General features: G+C 41.9%; 1 protein-coding gene and 1 long non-coding RNA gene across 2 annotated transcripts in view; one reads left to right on the forward strand and one right to left on the reverse strand.

Annotated features, from left to right (window-relative positions):
* LOC141096077 (uncharacterized) overlaps positions 1-19,815 on the reverse strand; it is a 138,495-nt gene extending 118,680 nt beyond the window's left edge. The window contains exons 1-2 of the long non-coding RNA XR_012233567.1: positions 18,535-19,815; positions 5,716-5,812 (exon numbers count right to left, since the gene is read on the reverse strand). This is a non-coding gene — a long non-coding RNA (uncharacterized lncRNA). The remainder of the gene's footprint in view (positions 1-5,715; positions 5,813-18,534) is intronic.
* NLRC5 (NLR family CARD domain containing 5) overlaps positions 1-26,064 on the forward strand; it is a 109,478-nt gene that overhangs the window by 80,362 nt on the left and 3,052 nt on the right. The window contains exons 33-45 of the mRNA XM_073582465.1: positions 687-770; positions 2,555-2,638; positions 5,325-5,414; positions 5,749-5,832; positions 7,479-7,562; positions 7,777-7,860; positions 11,559-11,642; positions 18,013-18,096; positions 22,199-22,282; positions 23,127-23,210; positions 23,443-23,526; positions 25,239-25,322; positions 25,525-25,608. Of these exons, the coding sequence (XP_073438566.1) occupies positions 687-770; positions 2,555-2,638; positions 5,325-5,414; positions 5,749-5,832; positions 7,479-7,562; positions 7,777-7,860; positions 11,559-11,642; positions 18,013-18,096; positions 22,199-22,282; positions 23,127-23,210; positions 23,443-23,526; positions 25,239-25,322; positions 25,525-25,608 (1,098 nt within the window). The remainder of the gene's footprint in view (positions 1-686; positions 771-2,554; positions 2,639-5,324; positions 5,415-5,748; positions 5,833-7,478; positions 7,563-7,776; positions 7,861-11,558; positions 11,643-18,012; positions 18,097-22,198; positions 22,283-23,126; positions 23,211-23,442; positions 23,527-25,238; positions 25,323-25,524; positions 25,609-26,064) is intronic.

A 26,064-nucleotide genomic window follows, 5' to 3' on the forward strand; every position in this document is an offset into this window, starting at 1 on the left:
TGCGCATGTCAGCATCCGTATGTAATCCGTATGGCATCCGTATGGTGAGATTTTCTCGCAGGCTTGCAAAATGGACATATAATGGAGCCCTATGACAGTTTTAATAAAGAAATGAAAGAATAGATATAGACACTATATATATATATATATATATATATATATATATATATATGCATTCTATGTGTCTATATCTATTCTTTCATTTCTTTATTAAAACTGTCAGTGTGAGTTTACTGTATAGCGCACTGAATTGCCGGCTTTGCTAAAAGACACCGGGTGCGTATTTCTCGCAGGTCACATGTGTGCTCCGTGTGTAATCCGTATTTTTTGCGCACCCATAGACTTGCATTGGCGTACTACGGCCGTAGTACGCTGACAATCGCAGCATGCTGCGAGTGGCACGGAGCGTAGGATACTGAGGAGAAATATACGCCTGGTGCGAGGTACCCCATAGAGAATCATTGGTCCGTGTCTGATGCGTGCTTTTTGCGCCTCTCACGCACCCGTATTCCTCGCCAGTGTGACTCCGGCCTAAAGATTCTTTCCAATGCTGCCTTATATGAACAAAATGTGCTGAATAATGTGCAAAATTAAGCAAAACTTCCGTCTGCTGCTTTGTGAGTGAGTATGTCCAATATGTCTCCTATGCCAACACTGAAGGCATTGATTTTTTTTTTTTTTAACAGATTGACATTTGTAAATATGTCCCATATCGGCGTAATGCATCTTACCAAAAGCCTACAGTACTGCGAATCAATCCAAGATATTGAGTAAGTACTATCACTCCCTAGTCTTAGATTTATAAAACTTTGCATATTTCTTAAGTACGAAAAACATTCTTCTTTCCTTACCAAAAGACATAATTAAAACATCACTTAAGGATCACTTTGAGGTTCAAACTCTGTGAAACCCGCTGATACTGAGACTGAAGGGACCTTTTCTGTTATTGTGTGCTTTAGATGATCAGATTTTGGAATAAATTCTCGGACTTTTTGTGCGCTACCAGATAAATTCACCAATCCAATATTTAGGAAAAAGATTAATCCATTTATTTTCCAACGCGTTTCGAAATGTGTACCATTTCTTCTTCAGGGGATGACATCTGAAGAAGAAATGGTACACATTTCGAAACGCGTTGGGAAATAAATGGATTAATCTTTTTCCTAAATATTGGATTGGTGAATTTATCTGGTAGCGCACAAAAAGTCCGAGAATTTATTCCAAAATCTGATGTGTAAGCGGTCGCAGAGCTGACCTTTGGACGTGCAGCAAACAGATTACTGATCCTACATGCTTGAACCTCTCCTAAAAAGGGTGAGTATAATCTAATCTACTTTTTCAGCATTAACCCGGATAAGACCCTATTGCGCTCTTTTGTTCCTCTAGTTTTGACACATTGGTGCTTTAGATGATGGAATATTCAAAATATCTGCAATTTTACATTGAGCAACATTTTTCTGAAATTGTTCCTCAATTTTTAGAGGAAATTGGTTGGTGACCTTCGACCATCTTTGCTTCTGGGAGACTCTGCCTCTCTAACATGCTTTTTTTTTTTTATACACAGTCATGTGACTTAGTTGAAAATTGACTTCCACCTATGTTTCCAGCCTCTTGTCAATCCTGTCCCAATTTTTTGTGGTGTGGTGTGTTGCTGCCACCAATTTCTAAATAAGTTTTTGTTTTGTTTTTTTTAATGGAAAAATGTCAAGCTTTCAACTTCTGATATGTGTTTTGTTGTGAATAAAATATGACTGTCAAGCTGTGACGGTCTTCGTTAAGGAATGGTGGCCTCAAACTGTCCCTGGAACTGGGATCCTAACTATCCCTGTCCTAGGGGCACTCTTGAAGGTAGAGAGGCCTGAGTCTCCGACCTTACCATGCTCCTGTTAAACCCTGCTCAGTCCCCTCCCCCACTCCATGAGGCATGGGGCAGAAATGTAAGTTAAACCAGATACAAAGACAAAACAGGGATAACAGAAAACTTCTATAATACAAAAGCAGTAACCATCAATAGGGAGGAGGATAGGGGCAGGGAGGAATAAAATAAATGGGCACAGGGACTAGAAGATAAACACACACGAACTACAGCAAACCACAGAATACTAATACAACAACTCCACTTCAACCGCTTAGCTTTAGCACACAGCACAGGAAGACAAATCTTTCACCAGCAGGGACAAGTAGGTCTGGCCAGTTTATGTAGGAAGCGGTAACTACCAGATCAGAAGCAGCTGAAATGGAGCTGCGTGTGTCTTACCAGCATAGAAATGGTCGCTAATCTCTTCAGCACCATTTAATGGAACAGAAATTAGATAATTTCTAAAGAAGACCTGCGATTCATTACCGGACGTCTAACTCCAGTTCTTTCAGGAGGACGTGACACCCTCATGACGGGCTATAAGGGATTTCTAAATTATTGAATTCTTGATTTCTTTACATTTTACACAACATCCCAACTTTTTGGGAGTAGAGAATGTACCGTATTTATTCTTCGTTTTATAGCATTATACTGTGATCTTTTTTATTTAGTATTCATGTATGTGTATTTTCTCAGCTTGTCCAATAATGCTATTGGTGAAGAGGGAGCGAAATCTGTGACACATTTACTAACACAGAAGCGGAATCTCTGTGCCATCAAGTAAGTTTCATGAAAAAGGAACTTAGTTATAATTAGTGATGAGCGAGTATACTCGTTGCTTGAGTCTCCCCGAGCATGCTCAGGTGACCTCCGAGTATTTTGGCGTGCTCGGAGATTTAGTTTCTGTCGACTCAGCTGCATGATTTGCGGATGCTGGACAGGCTGAATACATGTCAGGAATGCCTGTTTGTTAGGGAATTGCCACATGTATTCAGGCTGGCCAGCAGCTGCAAACCATGCAGCTATGCAGAAACTAAATCTGCGAGCATGCCAAAATACTCGGAGGACACCCGAGCAACGAGTATACTCGCTCATCACTAGTTATATCTCATTTGACATAGAGATAAACTGGCCCAGATTTTAAATCCTTTCTGTTCGCTCAAATTTAGATTGTAAGCTCTTGGAGGGAGGGGTATTCCCGAATGTAAATCACTGGAATAGCGTTATTCTAGATAAAGCTTTTTCTTCATGGTCCATCATGCCATGTAGAGCCTGGCTGTCCTCAATAAGCAGACTCTCCTGATTAATTATCTGTCCTGTTTTCTGTCAATATTTCTGTGATAGCTTCCATCACGCCTGTGTCTCGCTGTTCTATTTCCCGACAATTCATTTTATGGATTTCTATAATAAGACATTATGAGTCTGGGCAATTCTGGTTTAAGTAGGAGTTCAGATTTGACCCGGTCAAGACTTTATTTGATGTGAACCACAATGGTCAAAAATTTACTGGATCAAGGCTGGTCTAGTTGTATCTGACAGCATTGATTCACCTGTCTGGTTTACATGACAGAGTAAAATGAAAATAAATGATGTAGTGTATCCTCTGCAAAAACTCATAAAATTGAGCTTCAATCATCCTCTCAATAAACTCTCCCCTCTCCAATCTAACCTGAATTGAGCAGCCATGGCCATATTTCTCTCCAGCTGCTACACTGATTCCCCCACCCTGTGGCAATAGTTGCACTGGTTACTCATCTGCCACACAATACAACATGTACATAGTACTCACCCACATTGCTGCAGCTCCCTACATCTCCTCCCTCATCTCAACTACCACATTACTCATTTGCTCAGATCTGGTAATGATCTGAAACTAACATCTGCTATAATCTGAACATCCCCCTCAAGTCTTCAAAACTTTTCTCATGCTGCACCACTTCTCTGGAATTTACTACCCCAGGCAATCAAGTTAATTCCCTGTATACACAATTTTAAGTGTGTCCTATGTGGTGTAGTAACCACTGTGTCTACTAGGGGGCGCTGTGTGGGTGTCCACAAAGGATAGAGAAAGGATGAGTGGCAGAATCCTGAAGGATGGTTATGTATCTCAAAGTGGGTGGCTTTGAGATGGAGACTTAGTTATGCGTATTGATCAGCAAGGATATTGCTGAGCTGTTGTTTCAAGGTATAAGGGAGAAGTCTCCAGGTAACTCGGGAGTTGGGCGGGCCGGTTACCTACAAACCCACCCAGGGGTGTGTCTGAAAACACCTGTATTAAAAGGCTATGTGAGTGTGTGAAGGACCTGTGATGAGGTCATAGTCACGTGACCCGGTGGGCGTAGCTATAGACCATATAATGTGGCCAGAGTAGGTCACATGTGGTGAATGCTGGGACCTGGTTGGTCCAGTATGGAAGGTCCAGCTGAGATGGAGCTTCCTGCCTGACAGCACATGTGAAGTGGCTGTGAGTAATGGCGACGCGTGCCTGTTAGTCCCTGGAGGGAATGGATGCATGCAGCATGGAGGAACAGCATGAGAGAACCCTGACGTGGGTGAGATAATTAGGAAGTCTGAAGAGCCTGTGTATGCTGGAAACTCTGTAATGGACGCTATGCTGGTAATGCTGTTAAGTGAACTTTCTGTTGCTGCTGTGGTTTATGAGGCGTGAATAAATCGCATGGACTGTTTTGATTTGATGAAAATCCTGTGCCGGATGTGATTTTTGTGGCTGCAAGCGAGAATCCCCTACTAGATGACAGCGCTACCTCACATTTAAAAATATATATATTTTTAGGTAGGTCGATCACATTACCTCATTGAATTAAATTTTCCTAGTTGTTCCTTCCTATATTTATCCTCTGAATCTGGTGCCTACTTTCATCACTGTTCCACACACTCCATGGACTGTAGTGTATCTTCTGCAAAACTCATAAAAATTGAGCTTCAATCATCTTCTCAATAAACTGTCCCCTCTCCAATCGATCATGAATGTAGCAGTAAGGTTCATATTTAAGTCCAGCTGCTACACCGATGCCCCTACCCAATGCACTGGTTGCGTAGCTGCTACAGATTATAACATATAACCATTACCCACAGTTCTGCAGCTCCCTAAGTCTCCTCTCTCATCTTGTCTACCACCTTACTCATGAGCTGAGATCTCCTAATGATCTGAAACTAGCATCTTCCATAGTCTGAACCTCCCCTTCCTGTGTCCAAGACTTTTCTCATGCTGCACCGCTTCTCTGGGATGCGCTACCCCAGGTAATTGAGTTAATTCCCAGTATACACAGTTCTGAGTGTGTCCAAAAAATATATCTTTTTAGGTAGGCCTATGACATTACCGCGCCTAACTTGGGGAAGACCATGTGGTTCATCATATACTATGGATATAAAATATGAAATTTGTTCAATCTGCATTAAAAGAAATCAGCACAAAATAGCAAATCTTTGCTTTTTTTTTTTTTAGTGTATGTGGTTGTGGCTTCTCAACGACTTCAGAAGAAGGAAGACAGTTTATCACAGAGTTATCCAAGTGTCCTGATCTTCAGGAGATAAAGTAAGAAAACACATTGGATAAATGTCATAGGTATTATGGGGAACTTAATGGGGAAATAAGGATCAGGCATGTTCTATGTCAACATGTCCAATCCTTTCTTCCCCTGTACATTTTTATAGTAAAATTATCAAATGGCTGATTATGTGACTACAGGATTATATGTGTATGGGGATGTCAGGGTAAGGAAGGATCGAGCATGTTGGATTTCAACATGCCCAATACTTTTGTTCTTACAGAAGATATAGTAAGCCATGACTATTCGGCCAACATTGATTTAAGGTGTATGGCCAACGTGACATACCTAAGATTAGGACAATGTCTTCTGCTTTACCAGTCTGCAGGATATGTCGCTGGATGACGACTCCCTTCTAGTTCTGTGTCGAGCACTGCCACAGATGCTATCAATAAGGAAACTAATGTAAGTATGAGAGATTGTTATTCCTGTTATTAGAGTATACTAATACTTAAAGGAGTTGTCTGGTGAAAACATCCATGAGTTAGGTGATAACTTATTGATTGGTGGGGGTCAGACCGCTTTGACCTTCACCGATCGGCAGAAAGGGGAACTTTTATCCCAGTAAGAATAGGGCACCACTTCCCAAGTCCGTTCTGCTCTCCATTCATTCCCTATCGGTCTGCCGAGCGTTTCGCTTGGCTTTTTCAGGCAGTCCCATAGAGAATGAAGAAATAATTTCCCAGAGGCGGATCCTAACGGTGGGATAGCCACAGATCAGCAAATTATCACCTATCCCCGAGGATAGGTAATAACTTGTTTTCATTTGACAACCCCTTTAAGTGACATCTTTAAAAGGAAGAAGTTTAACAGTAGATTAAACACTTTGTATTGCGTGAAATAATTAAAAAGAAGAGTTACAAAAACTAAAATAATTGACTTTGGTGATACTTGCAGTAGAGTATTTTTTTTCAATCGATGCATATTTGAGACACACAAAGCAGATCACACACCTAGCGGTAATTATATATTTTGGGTCCAGCAGAGGAAGAATTGTTGAAAACCAAAGTCCGTCACTGACCGTATATCTCACATGATCACGCCAGCCAATCACTGGCCCTAGCGTCTAGTGCTGTATATTGCTGACAACAGTGATTGGCTGCAGCGGTCATGTGAGGTATGCAGTCTGTAACAGTAAGGTCCAGGGAGGTGTGAAATGTTGCAATATATCTTATTTACGTAATTTAAAAGAGTTGCTGCCGATGAACAGTAACTCGATCAGACCCCTTAAAGGGAATGTGTCATCAAAAATTGACCTAATGAACCTGTTTAAATAAGGTTTTTATGGTAAATGGATTTTCTTGTAAAAAAAATATTTTTCTAGTAATATCACAATCTTTGTCAAAGTTAAAATGTATAAATCTTGCACTGGGGCTTTTTTTTTAGACTAACTTCCTCTTGTTTCATGAAACAACACATGTACATTAGCAGCAATGATCAGACTCGGACCTTGTCATTTTGTACTGAAGCATCTAATGAGCGTGTGCAAAAGTGATTGTGAAGGGAGGAGGAGCTGATCAGCTGTGGCATTGATTATTGTGATTGGTGGATCCTGTTATCAACTGAGTATGGAGGTGTTACCTGTGATTGGAAGCCTCTGCTGATAAGGAGCCTGCTGAAAACACTTCCAGAAAAACAGGAAATATTAGTCTAAAATAGCCCAGACGGACAGTGTGAAAATTGCTTGATTATTAATTCTTTATTTTGTTTCAGAGCATGATATTAAAATAACATTGCCAAATTTTTTAGAAAAAAATACCTGCTTTAAACTATAGGTCATTTTCTGACTCCTTGATCCCTTTTAGCCCCACCCGACCTCTTTTTCTGTCCCCAAGTATGTTCTGCAATGTTCCATTAAGCCCTTTGTGATACAGGAATGGTCAATACACCTGTCCTGTATTATTTTGCCAAATTTTCAGTTTGGGGTGATTTCACAGTGTGCTTTGTCCTACTTTCATTGACTTATGTCCAAATCTATATTTATAACATATAAGCAAGTTTTATGATTACATTTAACCAGAACTCATATATTCTATCTTTTCTTTCTTTAGGCTTGCCAAAAACAAAATTACCTACAAAGGCATTTTCCACTTGGCCGAAAATATCACCCAATGTTCTACCATAGAGAGTATAGAGTAAGTCTGGCCACCACTAGTGGGAAAGATAGAACAGCTAATGGTTGGGGGTCCTGGGTGTCGCACCCCCACCAGTCAGACATTGATGACTTATCCTATCCCAGTCAACCCCTTTAATCCAGACAATTTGCAAAGTTACTTTTGACTTCTTAGGTATTAATGCGTTTTATCAGCTTCTTACAGAAAACACTAAGACAGTCTTTTTATTTTCCAGTTTGAGCTGCAATAGCATTGGTGATCTTAGTATGGAAAAACTTGCAATCTTATTGCCAATTTTAAACAGCTGGAAGAAGATAAAGTAAGTTCCAGTCCATTTATAGCCCTTTTTATATAATACTGTGTGATGCAGCGGTGTCCACGTTGTGCAGGAATGAGGCAGTGACCCAAGCAAGTTCAAAACCATAATGTGTTGGCGCAAGAATAAATGGAGGACACCAGGGCCTATAGTTCCAAAGCTTTACTCACAGTCTGTAGTACACACAGGTGCCTGCCTCCGTACTGTGTCCTCCGGGTCAGGGACTCAGTCAACCTCCAGGTCAGATGGAATGCTCCCTTCCAACACTCCGCCAACATGTGCCTTTCTGAACGTCTCCTCTATAGCGCCTTTGGTGTGAAGTACTCCTAGTACTGAGTTACACTGGAGTTCCTCCTGAAAGCTGTTCTCATGAACCTTCCTTGTACGGCAGACAGCTGTACCCTGCTTCGGGGACTCCTTACTCCTAAGTCCGGGCTCACTATCCAAGTTGCTGTTGTGCCCCCGCAAGTCTTAGATGTGAATAGTGCATTTACAGCCCACTACTCCACCAGTGTCTGCTGCAGAACCATTAGTGTCCATACAACCTCAGGGACCGGGCCCAGGCCTTGCACTTAGAACTTCTAGGCCGGGTTCTCTTCTAACCCACGTCCTCTGTTCCCTTTTACTCCTACGTTCCGTACTAGTCTTTCCTTCCCATGGAAGATCAGGTTTCTGTTCAATGTCTTTCTCCTTCTTTCCTTTCCCGTGCCAGCAGACCCAGGTCACTGAGATCTGCTGCAGCACCTCCTTCCTCCATCCCTCTCTCAGGGATCTTTACTCCTCCACTCTCGCCACTCAACTGACTGACTGACCTCAAATCCTAAACCTTCCCACTCTTTTATGTATTCTAACTCCACCCGCCTCCCAGCACGTTTCGTGTTCCAAGCAGGGAGCCACCAAAGGTGCTCTGCTACACTCCAAGCAGGGAGCCGCAATGTGGCATTGCTGAACTACTCTATTGTGTGGGATGCAGGTGTTGGAGCGTGGTCAGGAGCCTCCAACTTACCTGGATGGTGGGGTATCACACCTCAGGAGGAGGTGCAGTACCTCTGTGGCAACTGAACCCTCAGGGGCGCCACATAATGTCCAAAGAAAAAAACTCACGCAGTGCACCGCACGCTGTATCCTCGGATCGCAGCCGGGAAATCAAAGACAGTCCGGGACAGGTTGCCGTGAGGGACCGCACCTCCGTGTACGCAGGGAATGCAAGACTATTTGGCTCTGCTGGTCTGTAACCTCACACAGGGAGTGCTCTGCAGACCGACTGCTCTATCTGCTTGCATGACCTAAACTGATACACCCAAAACCCTCTTGCAGGGTTTTTTTCCTTTCCTCTAGACTCTGTGACTATGGGCCACTTATAAGACCTGGGCTGGAGGAAATGGACCGGCCCCACTACCTTCCTGCAATCCGTTTAAAACATAAAAGCCCATACCGGGTTTTACTGAACAATTCCTTGGTCAAATAACTTGACCAAGTTCACACTCACTTTTATTCTGCCTTGTGACTCACAGGCGTCCTGCTGTGACCACAAGGCACTCCAGCAGATCTAATACTCTTCTGAGCACATCCTGGGGGACACATAGCGACCCTCACATATGACACCGGTCACTGCCTCACAACTGCTAGTTTTCAAATACTATGCCATCCCATTATAACTCATTAGTGAGGGTCAGCTCGTAGCTCACCATGACTCCTAAGGTGCACTTATTTTTTTCCTTTGGCATCAATGTAGTAAAGGCCAGGTCTACGTGATGCTTTTGTGTTCGGATAATGATATGTTCTCACGGAAGGTATTGTTTTTAGGAGTTTTTGGAGCAGAAACTGAGTGGAAATTCTCAAAATTTTCAATTTAGTGGCTACGTACCCACTATGTCTTACTCAAGCGGATTCTGCTCGGAATCCATCTGAAAAGGTGCTGAGTAAGGCTAGTTTCACACTAGCGTTTATTCCACGCAGCGCACGGCGCCACTAAGCCCCGCCCCCTGCCGGCTCCCTGCCCGCCCATCCGGTCATCGCCGCCTACTATCACACATGGACGCTTGCGATCTGCGCACCCTATCTTTAGCATAGGGTGTGCAGATCGTGCGCTAGCCGTGTGCTAGTAGGATTTTGGCGTGCGCTGCGCATTTTTGAAGGTGCGCCAAACGCAGCATGTTGCATTTCGGCGCGCTCGGCGCACCTTCAAAAGTGCGCAGCGCACGCCAAAATCCTACTAGCGCACGGCCAGCGCACGATCTGCGCGTCCATGTGCGATAGTAGGCGGCGATGACCGGATGGGGCGGGCAGGGAGCCGGCAGGGGGCGGGGCTTAGCAGCGCCGTGCGCTGCGTGGAATAAACGCTAGTGTGATACTAGCCTTAGGGCTGCAAAAGACGGACATAATACAAAGCATTGTCATTGAAGATACAGGCAAAAGACGCCACTGCAAAAGAGAACGCGGCTTTGAGAAGAAAACTCTTGCAGCGTCACCATCGGAATAAAGACATTGTGTGCACATAGCCCAGTTCCAAAAACTCACGAAAATGACAACATGTGCACATACCCTTAGGGTATCTTCACATATGGCATTTTGGTGGTGTTTTTTTTTCTCAGGAAGTCCATAGTGTCGACAGGAAAAGCGCTACTCAAAATATGGTTTTCATAGAATCATAGAATGGTAGAGTTGGAAGGGACCTCCTGGGCCATCTGATCCAACCCCCTGCTCAAAGCAGGATTCGCTAAATCATCCCAGACAGATGTCTGTCCAGCCTCTGTTTGAAGACTTCCATTGAAGGAGAACTCACCACTTCTCGTGGCAGCCTGTTCCACTCATTGATCACTCTGTCAAAAAGTTTTTTCTAATATCTAATCTGTGTCTCCTCCCATTCAGTTTCATCCCATGTTTTCATGTTTTGTTTTTTTTCCCATTCATTAGAAACTGGAAAAATTGACATGCTGCGGATCTCAAAAAATCTCTCAGCAGTTTAAAAAAAAAAAAAATCAAGGAAAAGGAAAAAAAAAAAAAACCAAGAGTGTGTACATGAGAGTTTTGAAATCTCAGTCCTTTTACTGGTATCGTAAAACGCAGCGTTTTTGCAGTAGAAAAAAACAAAATGCAGCGTAAAAATGCCACGTGAATATATTTTTATTATTTTATTTCTATTTATTTATTTTACTCATTTATATAGCGCCTCTAAGGCTATGTGCACACGTTGCAGATTCTGCTGCGGATCCGCAGCGTTTCTGGCTCTGCGGGTCCGCGGCAGTTTCTGCTGCGTTGTACAATACCATTCTTTGCAATGGTAAAACCAAAAACGCTGTGCACATGCTGTGGATTTGCTGCGGGTTACAATCCGCAGCATGCCAATTCTTTGTGTGGATTCCGCTGCGGTTTCACACCTTCACCTTATATTGCTACTTTTATGGCAAAATAAAATAAAGGAGGAAAAGACGAAAGTACAAAAAAATAAAAATGGCTCATGAAAATGTTAAAAGTGCTAAGGGATTATCTTGGCTTCGCTGTTATATAAATATATGATTGAGCCCAAAAACTTAATATCCCCAGGTTTATGCAAATACTGTATACATTTTTTTTTCTTTCAGACTACACCCTATTATTATGTAAATGATAGAGTGTTATAGACCGTGCTCTGTAAATGCGTTTCTGATAATGTTGGGAAATGTGGTTTGTCATAAACAGAAAGTCGTTATATCTTCCAGACTCTCACAATGTAACATCAGCTCAATGGGAGAATTAAAGTTTGCAGAAGAGCTAAGACAGCGCCCACTTATAGAAGAGATCGAGTGAGTCACCGCAGATTTGTATTGAACTGTGTCCTATTGCGAATATTTTGACTTTTTCAAATAAGGATCTAATGGTGGCCAACTGATTGTCAAAGATTTCAGCTTTCGGACATGAGACAATCAACTTTTATCTATCTGATGTCACATGGCACATACTCACATGAGAGACCGACAATGTAGTAAATCAGTAAATGGTCAGGCTACTTGTCCTATAGATTAAAAAACACATGTGACATGCACACATATGAACAAGTCGGTAAGACACTGTTCAAACCACCCACTGACTCAAACACAAACAGAGAGCACAGAATGACAATTGTGCAGAAATATCCTGCTGTAAAACATATAACAGTAGTCAGCAAGTGCTGATGAAAAGATGATAACAAATACAGGGTATTTAGTCGATACTTTTTTTTGCAAAAAAATGTATACCAAGCTGCTTCACCGCGTCAAGGTAACCCTATTGAAGCAGCTTGGTATACCTTTTTTGCAAAAAAAGTATCGACTAAATACCCTGTATTTGTTATCATATAACAAATAAAAGTCAATAGGGTTACCTTGACGTGGTGAAGCAGCTTGGTATACATTTTTTTGCAAAAAAAAAACACGTATCGACTAAATACCCTGTATTTGTTATCATCTTTTCATCAGCACTTGCTGACTACTGTTATATGTTTTACTGCAGGATATTTCTGCACAATTGTCATTCTGTGCTCTCTGTTTGTACTTGTCCTATAGAGCAGGAGATGCTCTTCGCAGGAGCTGTACATACTTTACCCGTAGGATCTAGCTCAGGGGTACCACTAAGGTGTCCTGTGATAGAAATCCAAACTGATTTTAAGATTACAGCCACAGTTATACAATGAGGTCCAAAGTCTTTTTAATTCATTCTGTCATTAGCCCCTATACCTGTATAATTCAGCTAGTATTACTTTATATAGTTGCTCTTTTCAATCTGAAAATTAATGTTACCCTTCTCAATTCGGTGATCACACGGTGACACTGTGAGAGTGTCTTGTCTTTATTTTCTCTTCAAGGGGACCCCATCTCAGTCACTCGACGTTCCAGAAGCATGATAAATTGAACTGTAAATAGTAACTCTGATATTTTATCACAGGAGGAATATAAGCTCCTATCATAGTTACTGATGATGATTACACGGCACTTGTCACACAGTTATAATGGTTAAGATGGCAGTTTAGCCTCACTAACTGTAAATATATAAGCTATTAGTTTGTTTTAGAGAATATAGAGGAAAGGATGATCTCAATGTCTGTGTGATGCTGTACTGAAGCATATTGGGATTTTTTGGAGAGAACAGAGAATTAAATACTTTCAATACTGAAAAAAATTGAGAGGGTTTGAAAATTGTATTTCCATTTTCACATCACTAATATGTTTAACCATCTTATGGTTTCCATAATTCCCACCTTTCCTTCTTAATGTTGCAGTGTCAATGTTGAGGAGCGCGCGTGTGTGTGTACATATACAGCTCTGTCAAAAACTAAGAGACCACTGCACAGTTTTATAAAAATCAGCTTTTCTCCATGTCTGACATCCATTCCATTCCAGTGTCAGTTGAACTCCAACCAGAGTACACCTCATTCTATTTAATGTGCTTCTGATTAGGTGATCACCTTGATCATTCTTGTTTAATGAAGGAAAGTATAAAAAAACCCTGCTGTGGTGTTCACAATCCTCTTGCAATAGGACAAGCTGGATGGCAAAACAAGTGCTAGTAATATCCCAAAAAGCTGCTGGGTTGTTGCCCTCCTACGGCCCCCTCCACGTCTCCTGGTGTACTGGCCTGTCTCCTGTCGTCTCTGGACACTACACTGACAGACACAGCAAACCATCTTGCCACAGCTCGCATTGATGTGCCATCCTGGATGAGCTGCACTACCTGAGCCACTTGTGTGGGTTGTAGAGTCCATCTCATGCTACCACGAGTGTGAAAGCACAACCAACATTCAAAAGTGATCAAAACATCAGCCAGAAAGCATTGGTACTGAGATGTGGTCTGTGGTCCCCACCTGCAGAACCACTTCTTTATTGGGTGTCTTGATAATTGCCAATAATTTCCATCTGTTGTCCATTCCATTTGCACAACAGCAGGTGAAATTGATTGTCAGTCAGTGTTGCTTACTAAGTGGACAGTTTGATTTCACAGAAGTTTGATTTACTTGGAGTTATATTCTGTTGTTTAAGTGTTCCCTTTATTTTTTTGAGCAGTGTGTGTGTATATATTGTGAGGTAGCGCTGTCATGTAAGTAAGGGGTTCTCGCTTGCAGCGATCGAAAAACACATCCGGCACAGGATTTTCCAACAAATCATAGTCTATGAGGTTTATTCATCCTTCATAAACCTCCAGCAGCAATATACACAGCATTACAGGAGAGCGTCCATTATACAGGCTATTTAGCCCCAGGGTTATCTCACCCACGTCAGGGTTCCCATATGGCTGTTTCTCCAGGCCGCAGAAGTCCACTCACTCCTCAGGGACTCTCAGATACTGGCCGCCATTACACACACAGCCGCTCCACAGGCTGCTGTTAGTGAGGAGATCCTTCTCCTCACGGGACCTTCCAAAAACTGGACCAATCAGGTCCCAGCATTCACTCCATGTGACCTAACCTGGCCACATTATATGGTCCATAGCCACGCCCACCGGGTCACATGACTATGACCTCACCACAGGTCCTTCACACAGACATATATACTTTACAATAGCATTCATAAACATACATATGTCTCTATCTCAAGGTCACCCACCTTGAGATACATAATGGCTCTTCAACCACTCACACTCTTGGGACATCCACACAGCGCCCCCTCGTGGACACAGTGGTCATTACACCACAATATATATATATATACATACATACATACATATATATATATATATATATATATATATATATATATATATATACATACATACATATATATATATATATATATATATATATATATATATACACACACTGTTTTATATTTGTATTACCTATAAATTGATGTACTATGTATTGGTTTTCATTGAGTTTTTCCGGAAATAATTTGCGTATATATATATATATATATATATATATATATATATATATACACTCACTGGCCACTTTATTAGGTACACCTGTCCAACTGTGTGTTAAGACTTAATTTCTAATCAGCCAATCACATGGCGGCAACTCAGTGCATTTAGGCATGTAGACATGGTCAAGACAATCGCCTGCAGTTCAAACCGAGCATCCGTATGGGGAAGAAAGGTGATTTGAGTGCCTTTGAACGTGGCATGATTGTTGGTGCCAGAAGGGCTGGTCTGAGAATTTCAGAAACTGCTGATCTACTGGGATTTTCACGCACAACCATCTCTAGGGTTTACAGAGAATGGTCCGAAAAAGAAAAAAAATCCAGTGAGCGGCAGTTCTGTGGCCGGAAATGCCATGTTGATGCCAGAGGTCAGAGGAGAATGGGCAGACTGGTTCGAGCTGATAGAAAGGCAACAGTGACTCAAATTGCCACCCGTTACAACCAAGGTAGGCAGAAGAGCATCTCTGAACGCACAGTGCGTCGGACTTTGAGGCAGATGGGCTACAGCAGCAGAAGACCACACTGGGTACCACTCCTCTCAGCTAAGAACAGGAAACTGAGGCTACAATTTGCACAAGCTCATCGAAATTGGACAGTAGAAGATTGGAAAAACGTTGCCTGGTCTGATGAGTCTCGATTTCTGCTGCGACATTCGGATGGTAGGGTCAGAATTTGGCGTAAACAACATGAAAGCATGGATCCATCCTGCCTTGTATCAACGGTTCAGGCTGGTGGTGGTGGTGTCATGGTGTGGGGAATTTTTTCTGGGCACTCTTTGGGCCCCTTGGTACCAATTGAGCATCGTTGCAACGCCACAGCCTACCTGAGTATTGTTGCTGACCATGTCCATCCCTTTATGACCACAATGTACCCAACATCTGATGGCTACTTTCAGCAGGATAATGCGCCATGTCATAAAGCTCGAATCATCTCAGATTGGTTTCTTGAACATGACAATGAGTTTACTGTACTCAAATGGCCTCCTCAGTCACCAGATCTCAATCCAATAGAGCATCTTTGGGATGTGGTGGAACGGGAGATTCGCATCAGGGATGTGCAGCCGACAAATCTGCGCCAACTGTGTGATGCCATCATGTCAATATGGTCCAAAATCTCTGAGGAATGCTTCCAGCACCTTGTTGAATCTCTGCCACGAAGAATTGAGGCAGTTCTGAAGGCAAAAGGGGGTCCAACCCCTTACTAGCATGGTGTACCTAATAAAGTGGCCAGTGAGTGTAGTTGTGTGAAAAAAGTGTCTTGCCCCTTCCTGATTCTCTATTCTTTTGCATGTTTGTCACAATTAAATGTTTCAGATCACCAAGCAAATATATATAAGTATTAGACAAAGATAACAAGATAACACAAGTGATCACAAAATGCAGTTTTTAAATGAAGATCTTTATTATTAAGGCTGTGTGCACACGATGCAGATGTCCAGCAGATCCGCAGCGGATTTTTCCGCGCAGAAACGCTGCATATCCGCATTGTGATGTACAGTAGCCTTAAAATCAATGAAAAAAAAAACGCTGTGCAGACGCTGCGGATTTTTCCGTGCGGTTTTCCTGCGGTACAAAATACGCAGCATGTCACTTGTTTTGTGCGGTTTTCCACCTCCCCTGTCTCCAAATCCGCAGGGGGGAATCCACAGTGGAAAACCACACAAAAACCGCAAGGAAACCGCAGGAAAAATGGAAGAAATCAGCAGGAAAAATGCAGGTCATTTAACCTCCGGATTTCTTCCATTCTGCACAGAAAAATCCGCAGGGCTAAAAACTCCGTCTGCACTCAGCCTAAGAGAAAAAGAAATCCAAATCAAACCTACAGGGCTCTGTGTGAAAAAGTGATTGCCCCTTCCCTCCTTAAAACATAAATTATCTGATTTAATACATCATTGGGAAGCTGAGCTCAATTTCCCTAGCCACAGTAATTTCTGCCAAACCTATTTTCAATCAAGAAATCACTTAAATAGTACCTGCCTGACAAACTGAAGTAGACCAAAAGAGCTTCAAAAGCTAGACATCATGCTGCGATCCAAAGAAATTCTGGTGCAAATGAGAAACAAAGTAATTGAGATCTATCAGTCTGGAAAAGGTTATAAAGCCATTTCTCAAGCTTTGGAACTCCTGTGAACCACAGTGAGAGCCATTATCCACAAATGGCAAAAACATGAAATAGTGGTAAACCTCCCCAAGAGTGGCCAGTCAACCAAAATTGCCACAAGAGCGCAGCGATGACTCATCCAAGAGGTCACAAAAGACCCGTCAACAACATCCAAAGAACTGCTGGCCTCACTTGCCTCAGTTAAGGTTATTGTTCATGACTGCACCATAAGAGACTGGACAAAAATAGCCTGCATGGCAAAACAAAAACCACTACTGAGCAATAAGAACATAAAAGCTCTCCTCAGTTTTGCCGGAAAACATCCCCAAGACTTTTGGGAGAACACTCTGTGGACTTACAAGACAAAAGTTCCACTTTTTGGAAGGTCCCATTACATCTGGCGTAGAAGTAAGACAGCATTTCAACAGTATACTCTGGTGGTGGTAGTGTGGTGGTCTGGGGCTGTTTTGTTACTTCAGAACCTGGAAGAATTGCTGTGGTAAATGGAACCATGAATTCTGCTGTCTACCAAAAAATCCTGAAGGAAAATGTCTGGCCATCTGTTTTTGACCTCAGGCTGAAGAGCTCTTGGGTTATGCAGCAGGACAACAATCCTAAACACACCAGCAAGTCCACCTCTGAATGGCTTAAGAAAAACAAAATTAAGACTTTGGAGTGGCCTAGTCGAAATTCTAACCTTAATCCAATTGAGATGCTGTGGCATGACATTAAAAAGTTGGATCATGCTCGGAAACTCTCCAGTGTGGCTGAATTACAACAATTCTGCAAAGAGGAGTAGCCAAAATTCCTCCAGAGCGATGTAAAAGACTCATTGCCGGTTATCGCAAACGCTTGATTGTAATTGTTGCTGCTAAAGGTGGCCCAACCAGCTATTAGGTTTAGGGGCAATCAGTTTTTCACACAGGGTCCTGTAGGTTTGGATTTCTTTTTTTCCATATTAATAAAGACTTTTATTTAAAAACTGCATTTTGTGATTACTTGTGTTATCTTTGTGTAATATTTACATTTGTTTGGTGATCTGAAACATTTAAGTGTGACAAACATGCAAAAGAATAAAAAAATCAGGAAGGGGGCGAACACTTTTTCACACAACTGTACATATACACACACTGTCTTATTTCTGTATTACATGTAAATTTCTGTACTATGTATTGTTTTTCAGTTTATCCGGAAATAAATTTGAAAACAGGGCTGCATGCCATTTATTCGCTTCTCTGTCCCATTTGCAGCAATTAAAGGTTCTTCAGTAAGTAAAATTATATTATTATAATTTCATTTATAGTGCCCTTAATTCCACATCGATGTAAATGTGAAAACTGGATTTACATTATATAAGAATCAACTAAACGTACATAACAATATACGTGCAAAAACTATAACGAATTAAGGTAGTAATGATCGTTCACAATCAATGCCTGCAGTAAACATGTGCAGCGATCGAAAAGTGAAAAGTAATGTGTTCATTTGCCGCTTATCACACCTGCACATGATAATTTGTCTGCAAAATATCCACAAGGCCGATTCCTTTTTATATATCTATATAAAAAAAGGAATCGACCTGTCAAAATTTGGCATGTTTACTGGAATACTAGAAAAGGAACTTTGTCATTTCAAGGTTAAAAAGTGATAAAGCAGGTAGCAAAGGTAGAGAAAATCGCATACAGGTAGCAAAAGTATGGGATACCGCATGGAGGTAGCAGAGGTCCTGGAGACCGCAGACAGGTAGCAGAGGTCCTGGAGATCACAGAAAGGTAGCAGAGGTCCTGGAGACAGCAGGCAAGTGGTAGAGGTCTTGGAGACCGCAGAAAGGGAGCAGAGGTCCTGAAGATCACAGACAGGTAGCAGAGGTCCTGGAGACCGCAGGCATGTGGTAGAGGTCTTGGAGACCGCAGACATGCAGCAAAGGTACTAGAAATTGTGGACATTTAGCAGAGTTCCTGGAATCTGCAGGCAAGTGGTAGAGGTCCTGGAGACCACGTACAGGTAGCAAAAGTATGAGAAACCGCATGCAGGTAGCAGAGGTCCTGAAGAACGATGACAGCTAACAGAAGTCCTGGAGACCGCAGACAGGTAGCAGAGTTACTGGAAATTGCAGGCAAGTTGTAGAGGTCCTGGAGACCACGTGCAGGTAGCAAATGTATGGGAAGCTGCATGCAGGTAGCAGAGGTCCTGAAGAATGATGACAGCTAACAAAAGTCCTGGAGACCACAGACAGGTAGCAGAGTTACTGGAAATTGCAGGCAAGTGGTAGAGGTCCTGGAGATCACGTGAAAATAGCAAATGTATGGGAAGCTGCATGCAGGTAGCAGAGGTCCTGGAGACCAAGTGCAGATAGCAAATGTATGGGAAGCTGCATGCAGGTAGCAGAGGTCCTGGAGACCGCAGACAGGTAATGCGCAGGTCGTGGAGACCACAGACAGGTAGCAGAGGTCCTGGAGACCGCAGACAGGTACTGTGCAGGTCCTGAACACCACAGACAGGTAGCAGAGGTCCTGGAGACTGCAGACAGGTAATGCGCAGGTCATAGTGCACATTCAAACTAAGTGTCTTAATACCGAGACACAGGTGTATGTCTTGGTGGGCCTTATATAGACCTGGGTAGATAATCGCATGGGAGCACGCCTGGCTACTTGCAAAGCCTGACATAGAGCACAAGAAGGTTTAGCGGAGCGGGGTGAAGGGAGCAGGGTCCGGACCATGGACCATATACCTACAGGAGCTGTGTTTTTTCTCAGAGATCGGTCTACTGCTTAGCATGTCAGTAAGATGTAAGGATGCTACAGAGAGGTGCAGTCCGTGACCGGTTCTACATAAAATACAATTTACATGTGATGTAGGTGAAGATGTGGACTACAATCAGTGACCCCTGGAGCACAATAGGGGGCGCTAGCTGCCACTGAATATGTAACCCACACACTTCCTCACCACTCGCCCGTGTCGGCTGCTGTTTGTTTCTCGGGCTCGTAGTCCTGGGGCATCGGATGACGTCACCGGTGAGGCGCATACACAGACTGGCACTGACAGGTTGCCATAGCAACTTCCTTTTTTCGCAGCGAGTGAAAAGAACATTTTATTTTGTTAGCTGTGCATGCCAGAGCTAATATCCTGTGTGCTGACCTATGTTATTGCCAAGCGCAGGCTGCACCCTACACCAGGCGTCTGTCATTGTGGCTTACATCTCTCGCGGAGAGTGAGGCTGTGCAACATCGGGGGGGAGCGGACGCCATATTGATGCTACTTATATAACAGAGATACATTCTTCTTTGATAAAATAATGAATACAGATTGCCAAAGCTGCAACCTGATGACAAACTCAGCTCTACTGCATACAGGCATATACGCGCACTATAGGCCTCATGTATCACGTGTCTAAGAGAGACTGCCCATAGCAACCAATCAGAGCTCAGCTTTCATTTCTTAAACAGGCCTGGGAAAATGAAAGCTGCGCCGTGATTGGTTGCTATGAGCAACAAAGACATTTTCTTTTAGACACTTTTGCTAAATATTCTTGTAGGTGCCATGACATAATAATGATATAATGAACAATGGACAACTGTACTGAGCCTCCATAGACTTCTGGAGGCACTGTTGACCCGCAGTACTAAAGGGCACCATGTACTAGACACAAACTATTCATAAATGTCTGTCACCTCAGGGGATTTTTTTTGTCTTAACTGCATGTATATTTGGATAAAAATCGTATTTTCAACAAGGTTTCATTAATAATGTTGCCCCGTTTGCCTTCTATAGCCTCCGTGTTGCACTGTTCTGCTCGCTGCAGAATGAGTTAACTGGGAATCTGTCAGTGAGCTCATTCTGATCGTCTGACAGGAGAGTTTGCAACCCTTATCTGTCTTTTTCTGAGCTCCTCCCAGCTGATTTATGACCACATCAAAGTTGAATGCGCCAAAAATCCTGTAAAAATAAAAATGATGCAAACCGAGCTTAAAAATGGTGGAAAACTGGCAGTACCAGGATTTTATATATGCATTTTATATATATATATACTGTATATCAAGTGAGCATCTATATTATAACCAGGAATCGCAGCTGTGTGGTGTGCCACTATTAGCGACATGCCATTGGCTGGGGGCCCTAGGCTGCTGCCGACCCTGTATTTCAGCAGATGTTAGTGCCAGGGCCCACCAGAGAATCCTCCGGCTCACCGATGGGCCAGTCCGACCCTGCCCAGGATGTATATTCATGACATATGTTTATATGTAACATATATACATGTATACGTAGCGCATTATATATGTACAAGGTCATTTATCTGGCACCTTGGGGCTTGTTCACATGTAGCAGTTTTTCTTCAATTTTCTACACATGTTTTTTCATAAGTAAAAAATCCAAAATGAATATTTCTAAAATCTCATTCACACGGTGCTTTTATTTCTTGCATTTTTTTTTTTTTTTTACTTGCGATGCTTTTTAAAAAACTGCACTATGCTAAATTTTTAATAGATCCTTATTGAAAATACGATTTTTATCCAAAAATACATAAATTTAAGATAAAAAAATTGTCTCCGGAGATGGACAACCCCTTTATGCAGATGAGATCATTGACCTTTATGAATAGGTAATGTCTGGTGCAAATTATTTCGGATGCTTCCGCATTTTTTTCTCATTGAGATCAGAGCTGATACTGGCAGGGCTGATTGGACAGTGTAAGGGCTCATGCACATGGCCATATTTTGCGTTCCGACAAAATGTCGAATCGCACTCTGACCCTTGTTAATCCATGGGGCCGTGCACATGTTTAATTTTTTTTTTTCGGACAGAGAAAAAAATCACAGCATGAAAGATTTGCATCCGATATTCGGATGAAAAACATCAGACTGCACTCGGATGACATCTGAGTGCAGTCTGATTTCCACGGACTGGCAGAATGGAGAAGATGGAGACATTTTATTGAGCATTTAGTAGGGAGTATGCATGGTGCACAAGAGGCTGAGGTTGCCTTTATTACAGCAATAGCTTTAGAACTACAAGTATCCGCATGCACTGCAATGGCAGAAGGAGAAGGAAGGGTTACTTGGATCTCGTGTACTATGTACCAATACCAGTTTATGAATGGAGTGTTTGTGCTTAGAGGATGTGTGGGTGTAAAATGGTAATGTAATGGATAAATTAAAATGTGTATGTAGTACGCTTATGGCGCTTCTGTGGGTACATGATGTTGGCACACGGTGTATAGTATGGTGCACAAAACATGTTTGCTTAACAATTGGAGATGCCGGGTCCCGGAGGTCTGTTTTGCAGAAATGTGTTTCTTTGTACAGAAATGTTTTTCTATGATCATCTAATATGATGACATCTAATTTCCACCATTATATGTGATTACACAGTCTGCGCTCATGCGGTTTGGGGGTGAAATCTGAGAGTGCACTTATGGAAGCTTTGGGCTCATGTCAACAAATGGAAGACATCAGGTAAACGCAAGAAATGCTTTTTGTTCTGGATTTTCTAATACATAATTTAGCAATCCGATCAAGAGAAAAGGCTGCGAACACCAAAAGATATTAGAAAGATGTATCCGCCTTTTATCACGCGAGGTCCTGTGTTATGGAGATGATAGCAGTAGAGGTCCAATTCTTTATTGCCTGGGGTTTACGAATTTGGTGCAATCTGAAAAAAATGTTCGTTATCTTTGTCTGCAGGTAGTTTGGAGATAGTGGAATCAGGCCAAATTATTGGTAGTGTGGTTTATTCTCGACCGCGTTTCGACGTTTTTCAACTTCTTCAGGAGGACAACAGATAAAGCTCCTGAAGAAGGTGGAATAGCTCGAAACGCGTAAAGAATGAACCACACTATGAATACTTTTGCCTGATTCTGAATCTTTGAAAAACTCCAAAAAAGGAGCCCAAATGCAATAACGAATCAAGCCCTAAGCTAATCATTCACATGGGCTCCGTGTGTCCATTTTTGACAAAAAAAAAATAGAAAAAATAAAAACTTTCCCAATGATGGTTTTATTGTAATTTTTGCAACGGGCAAATGAAAAATGGATGTCACATGGGCTCCATTTTCTTGTTATAAATGAATATAGTCTGCATATCGGACCTGCCCAGTTTTTTTTACATGGATCCTGTAAAAAACATTCATCTGAATTGTATCATTCACATAAATTAGGTTAGGGACAGTCCAAAAAAAAAAACCAAAAGTGGTCTTTGGAAAATCCGAGATGGAATTGCACAAATGTTATTCAATTTCTCTTATTGTGTTTCTTTTGTATTTAAACATTTTATTATTAATATTATTAACGTTTCGCACAGTTTGGCAGAAAACGCATTCTCGGAGCCGTTCTTGATGAAACTTGCAGAACGACTGCCACATTTTCGACTGCTAAGGAGGCTTGAGTAAGTACTCTCTTGCTTAAGTAACTGTAGTTGCTTTCTCCATTCTCGAAATCTCTTTATAGCGCGTCACAGAGTTGCTTCAATGGATCCCATAGAAATAAAACATTACACCCCTGATGAAAATCATATAAAGATTGCCATACATTACTGTCCCGCCGTCCAACAAGTAAACTATGCCTAGTTTCTATGTGTGGCCAAATCGACTTTAACCTCTTCTTCTGTATTTTCACAGCCTGAACTGTTGTGGAATATCTGACAGTGTTTGCAAATCCCTGGCAGAAGCGCTTGGATGCTGTCAGAATTTGGAAGAGATCACGTAAGGATGCAATATGTGTGGAGATCTAAATAATACCTTGGGATACTATTATATAGGAGTTAAAAGGGCTGTCCAGACTTCCTGAGTGAAAGACCTACCCTGTGAAGTGGTTCTCAATATCGGAACCAATTTCCAAACTGTTTTCAGTTCTGAATGTTCCATAACTCAGCTCCTATTGAAGTGAATAGGAGCTGATCTCCACTAACCGATAAAGCCCCTGCACAATGTACAGTTTGAGGTACTGGGTGTCAGGACACCACTAAATCTATTAATGATGACTTAATAATGCCATGGATGGCAAAGAAACCAATTATGGAACAAATCAAGCTAGACATGTCACTGGAAGCAAGGATCTCCAAACTACGACTTGCCTACACGTCATAAGAAGAGAACTATCACAAGGACATGATGGTCGCAAGAATAGAAGGAACAAGGTGAAGAGGAAGACCAGAAACCCGATGGCTTGATACTATCAAGATAACGGCGGTGAAGACCCTGGTGGACCTATCTAGGTTTATTCATCAAGCCGCAATGGCTCGAGATCAAAGTTTAAAGATCCGAGATGAGAATAGTCCGGTGCTGCCCTGGCCAACTTCTAACTGCATCATTCAAGTTGATTGACAGGTCTCACACCCATGTGAAAGACCTGTCAGTCATTTGAGGATTCCTGGGGGAAAAGCTGGCCAGTAGCAGTGCCGGACTAGTCTCATCTCTGCCTGTGGACCCAGGGCGGATCTTTAAAATATGTTTTATGTGAAACACCAGAATGTTTGGGCGTAAGACATACTTGGCTGTAATCGTGCAACAAGGCTTTGATCCATGTTTCCCATAGTTTAGGTAGCATGAATCCGCTGAGAATTTCCCTTTAAGGGGTTGATTACTGTATCTTTATTTTAACAAATGTGTTTGGAAGTGGAACACTATTTATCTATGAATGTTTTTCACCCATGAATTAGGAAATCGGGAGACAACTTCTATGAGTGCTGAAATATTGGTGATTATAGTTCATATCCAAATGTTTCTAAAAACACATCTTAGTTTTATTTTTATAGTCTGATGGTAAAAATCATTGACACTATAGTACCACAACGGATCGCTCTTCTCTGTCTGCATCTGCTGGATAAGTCTGGGTTTAACAAATGCCAGGAGAACGTGTCCTGCTTGACTGCTTTGTGCCAATTGGTTATTTTTTTCAGTGGTCGGCCTCTGTCCCTTAATTCCAGTGAAGAGAAATCTTAATTCTTCATCACACAAGACATTTAGAACAGTTGTCACTACCAACTTTGTGGGAAGACCCTTTTCTGTTTCCTATGTCCGTGCCCAGTGCACAAGGCCCATAAGGAATTTGGGGAGTTTGGTTTGGAAGATCATGAAGGGCGGCACAAAGCCCGGAACTCAACCCCATCTAACACCTTTGGGATAAACTAAAACAGAGATTGTGAGCCCAGCCTCTCCCAGTATCAGTGTCTGACCTCACAAATTGATGAAGACGTGAAAATTCCTCCAAATTCTAGTAGAAAGTCTTCCCAGAAGATTGGGAGCTGTTGTACCTTCAACTAGGGACCCAACTCTAGATTGAGAATAGGATGTCCTTTAAGCTCTTGTAGATGTCACAGTACTTTTGCCCATGTGGAGCAGGAACACTATGTGTAGACCTAGGTTGTTCATGTACGTTGATTCTAATTAATTAATAAATGAATATATTATTGTAGATTATCTTGGAACACAATCGGAGACGATGGATCGTGTTCTCTGTCCTATTCATTAAAACAGATGCGAAGACTAAAGAAGCTGGAGTAAGTGGAAAGTTAAAATATTGGATTCATTTGATTTTCTTAAATCTTTGGATATAAATGTTATTACTATTAAGAGAAAAGGAGATAAGTAAAAATCCCAACTTAATCCAATGAGAGACATTGTGGGAGTTATTATTTTCCCCAAAACCGTAGCATTTGGATGAAATAGATCTGATATATCCAAATTATCCTTTCCTTGCAGTCTTGAGAAAAACAAGATACAAATGAAAGGTGCAGAAGCAATGGCTCAAGCATTAAGTGTCTGTCTTTGGATAAAAGTGATAAGGCAAGTAAGAAATGCTGATTATAATGGAATAGCAGTGAAGGTAACATATAGGTCTCAACATGGAAATCGAGTGAAGATACAGTGGGTACGGAAAGTATTCAGACACTTTGAATTGTTTCACTCTGTGTTTCATTTTTTAATTTTCATTTTTCTCATTAATGTACACTCTGCACCCCATCTTGAAAAAATACACAGAAATGTAGAAATTTTTGCAAATTTATTAAAAAAGCAAAATTGAAAAATCACATGGTCATAAGTATTCAGCCACTCATATTTAAGTCACATGCTGTCCATTTCCTTGTGATCCTCCTTGAGATGGTTCTACTCCTTCATTGGAGTCCAGCTGTGTTTAATTGAACTGATAGGACTTGATTTGTAAAGGCACACCTGTCTATATAAGACCTCACAGTGCATATCAGACCAAATGAGAATCATGAGGTCAAAGGAACTGGCCAA

This window comes from Dendrobates tinctorius, unplaced genomic scaffold (assembly GCF_039654945.1).
Source record: "Dendrobates tinctorius isolate UK_male_01 unplaced genomic scaffold, ASM3965494v1 ptg000009l, whole genome shotgun sequence".
NCBI classification, from domain to species: Eukaryota; Metazoa; Chordata; class Amphibia; order Anura; family Dendrobatidae; genus Dendrobates; species Dendrobates tinctorius.